At 46.9% G+C, this 9316-nt stretch overlaps 3 protein-coding genes across 3 annotated transcripts; 1 reads left to right on the forward strand and 2 right to left on the reverse strand.

Moving 5' to 3' along the window:
* Positions 1-438: 438 nt before the first annotated feature.
* On the reverse strand, positions 439-3104 carry F9C07_2278505 (putative transporter). Its single transcript, XM_071510306.1, has 6 exons — positions 2879-3104; positions 2316-2821; positions 2132-2266; positions 2022-2071; positions 1413-1965; positions 439-1360 (listed from the first exon to the last, which is right to left on the reverse strand). Exons 2-6 carry the CDS (start codon positions 2704-2706, stop codon positions 945-947), a joined length of 1545 nt encoding a protein of 514 aa, XP_071364154.1. The 5' UTR covers positions 2707-2821; positions 2879-3104; the 3' UTR covers positions 439-944.
* A 2072-nt stretch (positions 3105-5176) lies between these two features.
* Positions 5177-6665, forward strand: F9C07_2278506 (RTA1 like protein-domain-containing protein). The gene is made up of 4 exons (XM_071510307.1): positions 5177-5320; positions 5379-5757; positions 5816-6056; positions 6103-6665. The coding sequence occupies exons 1-4, from the start codon at positions 5305-5307 to the stop codon at positions 6355-6357; spliced, it is 891 nt and encodes a 296-aa protein (XP_071364155.1). The 5' UTR covers positions 5177-5304; the 3' UTR covers positions 6358-6665.
* A 149-nt stretch (positions 6666-6814) lies between these two features.
* On the reverse strand, positions 6815-8378 carry F9C07_2100971 (uncharacterized protein; the record flags this gene model as incomplete). The annotated part of the gene is made up of 6 exons (XM_041285118.2): positions 6815-7171; positions 7225-7405; positions 7544-7609; positions 7924-8048; positions 8100-8234; positions 8301-8378. The coding sequence occupies 6 exons, from the start codon at positions 8376-8378 to the stop codon at positions 6815-6817; spliced, it is 942 nt and encodes a 313-aa protein (XP_041143864.2).
* Between the last annotated feature and the right edge of the window lie 938 nt (positions 8379-9316).

Consider the following 9316-nt stretch of genomic DNA (forward strand, 5'->3'; position numbering starts at 1 on the left):
CTCTCGCAAGACGCACTCTAATATGATGGAAACAATCTTCTTAAAATTATTTTCGCGAAGGAGTTAAGGGACTTTGGATTGGAAACATCCTATTTTTACCTACTCGAAGTCAGAAGAGTCATAAGATAAGGCTTAGAGCAATATATTACCAGAATACTTGTCAGAGCTTTATAGGGCAAGAAGATACCGGCTTTAATAAGCACAGATCTAGCGTTAGTTATAGCATATTTCAGATCTCCAGAAGATACGCATCGTATTCTAAGAATGACGAGATTCATATTATCTAGGAAGATGGAGAAGTCCACTGCAGGTCTGGTCACGTCTGCAATGCTCGTATACAGGTTTGAGAAGTTGGAGGCCACTTCTCGAGCCGTGAGGAGTGCCATGGTGTCATTGACCATGAAGTGGTATTCTGTATTCCTTTTTATAGTAGACAGCTCACTATCGACGAGGTCTAGCCTGATGCTTTCACTGAATGGAAGCGTGCTGAATTCGATAACTCGGACTCCATTCAGCGTCCGGCGGAGAACGTCTGGGCATAGGTCTTCTGCAAAGTCTATTTTCATTGTATCGTTTAAAAGGCCCAAGGATAATGGATCGCTGTCATTTAGGTATAGGCTTGTACATTCTATTCAAGGATTGTTGTAGGTCTGCGCAGACCCGACGTGATTTACTCATTTGCGGATTCTTTGGACTGTCCAATCATACCTTCTTTATCACATAAGTCCTTTCCCTGGCAGAATTAGATTTTCCAATCATAGCTATTATATCAAATCCTTCTATATAACGAGCTGTGAGGCCCCAATAGTGAGAGGGAGTGCCTATTTACCTATCATCAAGGCCCTTTCGAACGAAATGAGGACGACCAGCTTATCACGATATGGTGGGATTCGATAAAGGGTCGCTTTGGTGACAGGACTTGCGAACTGGCACCTGGTAGCTAATCAGACTTTGCTAGAATCCTCACAAGCCATTTCCGAAGGCTTCGTCTCTTCATCCACCGACTCCTTGCGATAAGCTTCAGAAACAGACATCCTACGGAGCTCAGAACGGTAATTAGCGCTCCTCCAGGCCTTTGACACACTTTCATAAAGCTCATTGACCTGTTCAAGGGACAGGCCCTTGGTCTCATAGATCATGGTAAATGTAAAGACGAACGCAATCCAGCAGAAGCTACCCCAAATCCAGAACACGTTCGATTGGGTTGGGTTAAGCGCTCCAGTGAGGTATGGCGTGATGTAAGAGAGTAGCCAATTGAAGAACCAGTTTGCTGCAGTGGTCATGGAAAGACCTTTGGCACGAGTCTGGAGGGAGAAGATCTCTCCTGTGACAACCCAGGCGCAGGGACCGAAGGTAGATGCTTTTGCATGTGTTAGTGCGAGTTCACTGGGGCATGATCGAGTTCACTCTACCGAAGAAAGAGATGTATATGCAAATAAAAGCGAACTGGGCGCACTGCGACGTAAAATTCGAAGTCGGGGTTGCGGCGCCACAGGCCGCAACAATATATTGCGAGACGCCCATACCAAGTGCTCCCGTCAGTAGAACAGGTCGTCGCCCGAAGCGGTCAATTGCCCAAAGTCCAGGAAGCGTCATGACCACGTTAATGGAGTTGACAATCACCTGCAGGATAAAGGAGTCTGGCAGACCTTGCACATTCTCGGCAAAGTAGCTTGTCCCATAATAAATGATGAAATTGATACCCACCAGCTGCTGAAGTGACTGAAGTATGATTCCCGTGATGGTACGTTTACCAGCAGTTCCCTTGAAGCATTCAAGGTACGAAGCAGAGCCAATGGACTTCTCATACTCCCAATTGTTCTTCAACTCTTCCATCTCGGCGAGAAGGTCAGGATCATCAGCACTCAAGCGGCGAAGGAAAACCAAGGATCGAAGAGCTTGGGTGTCGTTGCCCTTTTTGATAAGGAAACGAGGGGTCTCGGGGAGGAAGAAGAGGCCGCCCGCCTGTTTGCAGTCAGTTATAGAGTCTTGCATTGTACCTTGTCATAGGGGGAGCCCACAAGAATGAGAGCCCATGCGAATTGAATTGAAAGAGGGATACGGTAGCTTCCTATAGCTTTGTTAGCCTTGCGGTGTCATGAAGTCAAACGACCTCGACTATTGGACATACCACTGTCCGGCCGGTGCTGCGTTGCCCAATTCACAATGGCAGCCAGGAACAGGCCGATTGTGATACAAAGCTGGTAAGATCCAACCACTGCGCCTCTGATCCATTTGGGCAAAGTCTCGGACTGGTACATCGGGACTGGAACAATTAGCCATAAATTCGAAAGAGCTTCTGCCGATCAACACACTCTGGGCAGAAATCAGGCCAACTCCAAGACCTGCAAAAAATCGACCAGCAATGAACAAAGGCTGAGATGTAGCGGCAGTTTGGAGGGCGACACCGAGATTGAAAGGCAACATGGCCGACAGGATGATTCCCCACCGTCGCCCAGTAATGTCTGCCATGATACCCGCTGCAAGTGCACCAACGAAGGTGCCAACTGACAAGATGGAAACGATTAGGGCGATGCGGCCTGCGTTCGGGTTGTCGAACTCCTCGATCCAGTAGGGCATAGTCTGGATGCCTGAGATGGTCCCAGTGTCGTAGCCATAGAGGATACCACCGAACGCGGCGAACAGTCCGACCAAGATGGCTGGCCAGGCAGCTCCTTTCTCGTTGGAGGGGCGTGTGAATAACATCGCTGTCCTGTGAATTATTGGTGCCAAGATTGGCGAAAACGAGGGAAGCGGTGACAGGAGGTGCAGGAGCCGCTCGCCTTATGTACTTACAGGGCACAGTGTTGTGTTATTAGCACTGCGGATGGATGTTAGCGGAATATGATCTCTTCGAGGCATTTTATGGCTCAAGCACCTCTTAGGTTTCGAAGAGTCGAGCGTATCGCCAAGGTTGGTGTGTGGGGTGCCTTGCGCACTCCAGCCCGCGACAAGAGCGCCAATGACCCCTCGCATGTTCTTTGCCCATCTTCCTTGAAATCCAGACACGGACTATGATGGTGGAGAATCCTGGCCGAGGAGAACGTTGTTACCACCACTAGTCAACATATTCTCCATGATTTACGGCATGAAAGCGCCATCCAACGTCCATTGCCAAGGTTCCGGGATGCAACGCCACTCGCGACCACAATTCTCCTGACCAATCGGCAACTCTACTGGCTTGGAATCGAGGGTCGCCAAGCTTCCCCATGGGTTCTCCGCAAAGGCAACACGTTTCCAAGCCCCGCAAATCCGCCAAGTAGACTAGGCGTGCTTTGTGGTTATGATTAGCGTCGAATTGCCACGCGCAAAAGCTCAAGAGCCTTCTTTCTACTGCCTCTTCAAGAACGACCGCCGAAGCTGAATAAGTCATCTACGGAACGCCAGCTGCACTCTGCTTACGCTGGCCATTCTGATACTTTGGTTGAGTTCAACAGGACGTCTTAGGCTTGTCAATTCATTTGCGCAGAATTTCCATGGAAGATTTCATGGCAAGTCCCGATGCACAATAGTCCACCGATGGCAACATGTACCGTCCGGGGAAAGGGGAAGTACGTGGGGAAGCGTGGGTGCTGTCCGGAGATGGGCGGAATATGACCTCGGAGAATTATCGGAACTATCTGCAGAGATCGTCTGGGTGAGGTTTTATGTGGAGCACGAAAGGTCCAGCGAACTCGGCGCTACTCGAAAGGGAACTCGGTGTAGGTTCGATGCCGAGGAGACAACGCAATGTCTGCGGATTCCCTCCGAAGAAAAGGACAAGAGCCCGAAGTTACGTGGGTTGCCGAGAAATTCATATGGAGCACCGTGATCTCATGCACAACTTAGAGCTGACCCGAGGAAGAGTTCGCTAACGCCCATGTCGGCCAAGCATGGGCTCTTCCGAGGCGTGGTTGGACAATTGCACCCAACTTCCAAGAAACCACTTTCTGGATGACGTCGGCCCAGCAGGCTTGCAGATCCGCACGGCAATTCCGTGTATAATAAGCCGTCAAATCGGGGATATCGTTGTTACCTAGTTATGTAGGGGTCTGCGGCTGGTTGTCATCATGTTCTCCCTTTCTCAGGAACGTTTGTGATGGCACGGGATAGTACCATCATCTCAGTGGCTACATCTAGAATCTTTACTGACTTTCACGCTCTAGATCAGGTGGGTTGGTCCGGCGCTGCCTATGGGATGACCCTATGCGCTTTCACTCCGGTGCTTTCCAACCTTTGTCGATATTTTTGGATCTTAAAATCGTATATCTCATTGTAATCATCATCCTCAAAGTATTACTGCCATGACATAGATGCTGCGATAACACCATTTCAAACATTACAAGCTTCGCACTTACGGCCAATCATAATCTAAATCTCTATTATCGAGTACTAGCCTTCCCTACAAGCTTTATATGCATGCACTGCGCCTCATTCGGCAGGTTTATCTCTTTACACCTCCCACATCAGAGCCCCCAGTATCAAGACGCCCAGGATATTTCGAAGACCTTGACGAAGGAAAATAGAGTTTTGTCCTGTTCCGTGCGCTCGACGACTCGAGGCCTACCAACCGTTCCCTGGTCATGGTTCGATATAATCCAAATTGACACGTTAGGTATTAAGATGTAAGTTATATAATTTTCTAGAAGGGAATGGTGTCCCTCTAACAGTTAGGTCGAAAGTCGGACTTCTCGTTTAGGCCATGCGTACAGGTTGGACGAGTATATTAGTCATATACCAGGCAGCCATAGTCTACGCTGGCGGCACAATGTTTACTAGCATGGGCTTTTATTGGCGTGGCATGTTACTAGTGCTGAGAGGCTGCATGCAGCGAACTTTTGAAACTCTGTTTCTGCTTGGATGTTCCTCATTCACGACCCTGGGCTGAAGTGGAAGGCACGAAGGACTATACCCCTCGGCCGCCGTTTCTCTGAGACTATATTATGCTGGTTTACAGCTTAGACTCTTGCTGAACACACCAGAATGTGGAGCTTTCTCGATAGGTAGTCCATCCAGCTAGCCCTCGTTAGATATGAGATTGCTCTCGAATGGCCCCCACCGTCTAAAAATAGTCCAGGGCATGCTAAGTTGCTGACAACGGCTGTGCCGGATAGCACCAGCAATGTGATTGGTGTGTGTATATGAGAGTACCAATGAGATACATAGCCTTATATACTAGCCCTAAGCTTCATGATCACGACACCTTCTTGCCATCAGGCAGCGATATAGAGATAGAACAGCGCTTAAAGCCATGACATCCGTGTGAAGAATTATCATCCTCACGCAGGTTCCGCTGGAGTACTTTTCCACATCATCATAAGCACCATGACACAATGCAAAGGTACAGTACTCCATACGTCCCATTGCAGCCACCAACCAGATAAATGACGGCTCAACAGCCCTCACGACACCGGCTACGATGTGGACCTTTTGTCCATCCATCGGCGCCGCATACTTGCTTACTGTGCTCTTTGGCTTAACGACTCTCGCCCATATCGCGCAGGCCATTCTGCATCGCAAACTCTATTGCTGGGTAATCGCCATGTCCGGGACGATTCAGACAGTGACCTACATCTTCCGTGTGCTTAGTATCCTCAACCCAGCCAGCTACGATGACTACGCTGCATGGTTTGTGCTCATCCTCATTGCCCCGCTCTGGACCAATGCATTTGTGTACATGGTCATGGGACGGATGGTGTGGAACTTCACCGACGACGCGCGGGTGATGCGTATGCGGCCATGGCATTTTGGGTTCTCCTTCGTGACTCTTGACATCATGCATGGTTTCCCTCTCTTTTCAACTCATAACTGAAATCCAGACTAATAATAAGCATAGTGCATTTGTCATCCAAGTCTATGGGGCAGCCCAGGCGGCCGGGAACAACATATCATACAGCACGGAGATGACCGGGCTGCATATCTACATGGCTGGTGTGGGCGTGCAACAGCTTTTCATTCTGTTGTTCGTAGTGTGCGCCATCGTCCTGCATCGCAAGATTCTGCGACAACACTCGCCGGACACGAAAAAGGCTCTCCAGCTACTCTATGTCCTCTACGCGTGTCTTGTCTTCATCACAGTAAGCACTTTCCTTCCGTGGAATAAAGCCGAACTAAGAAGAAAAGCTGCGTATTATCTTCCGTCTATGCGAATACGGGCAGGGCCTCAACAGCACAGTTCCCTCCCATGAGGCCTACCAATACTGCCTCGACTCGCTGCCCATGCTGCTAGCTCTCGTGTTGTTCAATTTCATACACCCGGGTCGTCTTATGCCAGGGAAGAACAGCGACATCCCGAGTCGCAAGGAGCGCAAGAAAATGGGGGTCTGCACCAAGCCGAAGATGGCAGGGAATGATGTGGTATGTCCTGCAGACTGTTGAGGGTATTCATAATTGAGGTAATGCCACTTGCTGCTGTCGCAATCATCCCGTATATTCTACACTCTTAGAGTCCAGCCCGGCTTACCCTATACCCTAGTACCTGGGAGCTGCACGGTCAAGTGTGGTTCCTTGTCCGCTGATTAGCCTAATTTAGTGTTTCTATATATGTAACGGCGGGAAGCTATATACGCCTGACTAGGGTACTCTGAATCGTCGATTCGGAATTATTTGAGCTTTCAGTCCTGTGGAATATCGGGCCCTGGCGATATCTCTTACAGTTTTGTAGCGATTATTGTATTAGAGCGTTGAGAATTGTTCCGCGGTCTTACTCCACCATGCCTACATTACTCTGACTGCTAAGGGTATTAAAATTTGTGTTTCCTTCTCGCAGTCTTTACGAGCCATCGGTAGAATGCTGCTCCTTTCTTCCGTGAAAGGGAAACCTCGAATTCCCATTCTAAGAAAGGCAAAGGCCTGGTCTAGCAGTGCTGAGAGCAGACATAAGATCATAGACTGATGCAATCAACACATGACTTTTATCTGTCAAAAGCTCGTGTGGTAGCAGCTCCTGTAGACAGATCATAATCTGCTGGGTTGGAAAAAGCAGAATCTGATCTCCATGTTCAGCCCCGTCACTAGAGAGACTTTTGCAGATGGCAGGGATGCCTCGATTAAGGTTTATCCATTGTTGTATTTTGGCTTTCTCGTCCGTGTCCAGAGTAAACTGCTGTGACATAATTGACGGGATGCCACCAGCTGAAGATGGAGCATTATTGGCGGCGAGTGTTCCATAAATCCACAGGCATAAGCTGACCTGGTACGCGATGATAGCATGGAAATTTGTGAACTGCGATGGGGAAATTTCACGTAAGTAGCGGACTGCCTGGCCAGCATCTGAAACCGCCTGTCGGGCTTGGTAGCCCCGGGTCCAGTTTTGGCACTCTGGTATGCAGCTTTGACTTCATCCTCGCCTTCACGGCCAGCCGCCAATTCAATTTGACCAAATGGAGCAAAAGGATGCATAGACAAAAGCTCAATTGATAAAGATCTGTGGATGGCGTCTTGAGTGCTTTGCATTTCGTTGATTATTCGCATGCTTTGCAGACGGCGATGTAGCTGTTCCTCTTCACATTCCTTGGCAGTGGCAGGAAAAGCATGCGCGTCATATCGTTAACATCAGACTCACAAAGACTTTGGCTTTGTTGGTATTCTCGGATCATAGAAGAAATGCAATGCAGGACTATCGAATGAGCTAAACCAGAGTCGTATATGTCCGGCAATGACAAGAGTATTAGCAAATTTGAAAGAACCTGACGGGCTAAGATTTTATGGGATAGCTCATGAGGATTAAGGCTGAGGTATATGTCTTTCCACTCTGCCGGTGTCTTTGCTGTCCACAGTTGCCGATGATTTGGAAGTGGAAGTAATAACTCAAAGCAGGAAACAGGCATTCTGGTTCCGGTTGTCAACGACCCTTCTGAGCAATGCACTTGTATGTGGAACACCAATCCACTAAGTTTACTTAAGATTTGTAAGTCAGATGGATCGATCATCCTGGATATATACCTCTTGAATGATTCTTGTTCCACCCAGTCACGCCATCTGGCTTCGAGAAATTCTCCATCGTCGTCCCAAGAAAGGCTAACACTGGGGAACGTAGACCCTCGATAACGACCACTATATCGCAGCATCTAATACAAAGTTAGCTGAAGCAGGTCTCACAAGAAAGGCGTTGCTCTCACTTGGACCAGACATCCCACAGTCGCTTCAGATATTTCCATCATACGCCTATCTCCACACCATAATCCAATTTGAACAAAAGGTGCGAGAGCCTGGATGTATAGTAACTGTCGTGTACGAATGATATTGTTTTCAAACTAATTTGATGTCCTATTCATTAGCCTCTAACAGTATGTGAGAAAATGATATGGTGGAGAACTTACTACTTGAAAGAGGTAGGGGTGTAGAATACTATGAAGAGCTTTGCCAAACCTTCGAGTGGTACTCGTCGTAGACTCCATGGCACTGGATGCAACACAAGCCATCAATAATTCGGAGGGGCTTTATTCGCATCAAAGGTGGGAAGATGGATCCATGTGTCCTCTTCCAAGGCATGAGACTCGAGAAATCTGAGGAGAAGTCGACTTATTACTTCCGCGGAAGGAAAGGCCGAGGCCACCTTCATCATGTTATCTTTGGCGCAATTCCTGAAAATAATGGCGAGGATCGCATCCCTAGTATCTGAAGACACAGTAGAAGGAGTAGGAAGGACCTGGGGGATGGCTAAGTATGCGTCAAACAAATGAGATGCCGGTTCAATGTAGACGTTTCTCTCTTCGGCCGCCCGGTGGTTCTGCCAGTCCGGATGCCATGGGCCCACTGTTTTCCCGAAAGCTATTGTGATGTCCGTCAAGCTAGATAAAGAAACATAAAACCCTAGTCTAGAAGGGGTGGAAAAAGATAGTATATTTGGTTTGCAGTGCGGCCTATTTAGTAAATGGGCCAGTTTAAAGTTAATATATATTTATTTTAAATTTTCTATATAGATTTATAATCTATTACTAGATCTAATTAGACTTAGATTTAATAAGATTATTTAGATATATTTTTTATATTAACTATCTATTTTATAGAGTATTAATTACTTAGAAAAATATATTATAATTAATATAAATTTTATTATAAAATTTAATTAAATTAATTACTACGAATAAAATTTCTAATCTATATTTATTATTTTAATTATATATTTAAAATATATAGTATTTATTTATTATTATAATAATATTTAGAAATAATTTCTATATACTATAAAATTAATAGAATTAGGGTCAACATTAGGGTCAACATTAGGGTCAACATTAGGGTCAACATTAGGGTCAACATTAGGGTCAACATTAGGGTCAACATTAGGGTCAACATTAGGGTCAACATTAGGGTCAACATTAGGGTCAACATT

The sequence above is a fragment of the Aspergillus flavus genome, chromosome 2, assembly GCF_009017415.1.
Source record: "Aspergillus flavus chromosome 2, complete sequence".
Classification (NCBI taxonomy): Eukaryota; Fungi; Ascomycota; class Eurotiomycetes; order Eurotiales; family Aspergillaceae; genus Aspergillus; species Aspergillus flavus.

Bases quoted from the DNA above. Each gene is read 5' to 3' on its own strand.
- F9C07_2278506 (XM_071510307.1), top strand. The intron at 5,758-5,815 runs GCATGGTTTCCC...TAATAAGCATAG, and splicing joins TTCGTGACTCTTGACATCAT to TGCATTTGTCATCCAAGTCT. The intron at 6,057-6,102 runs GTAAGCACTTTC...TAAGAAGAAAAG, and splicing joins CGTGTCTTGTCTTCATCACA to CTGCGTATTATCTTCCGTCT.
- F9C07_2278505 (XM_071510306.1), bottom strand. From the start codon at position 2,706: ATGTTATTCACACGCCCCTCCAACGAGAAAGGAGCTGCCTGGCCAGCC. The intron at 2,267-2,315 runs GTGTGTTGATCG...TAATTGTTCCAG, and splicing joins TGGCCTGATTTCTGCCCAGA to TCCCGATGTACCAGTCCGAG. The intron at 1,966-2,021 runs GTGGGCTCCCCC...GACTGCAAACAG, and splicing joins TCGCATGGGCTCTCATTCTT to GCGGGCGGCCTCTTCTTCCT.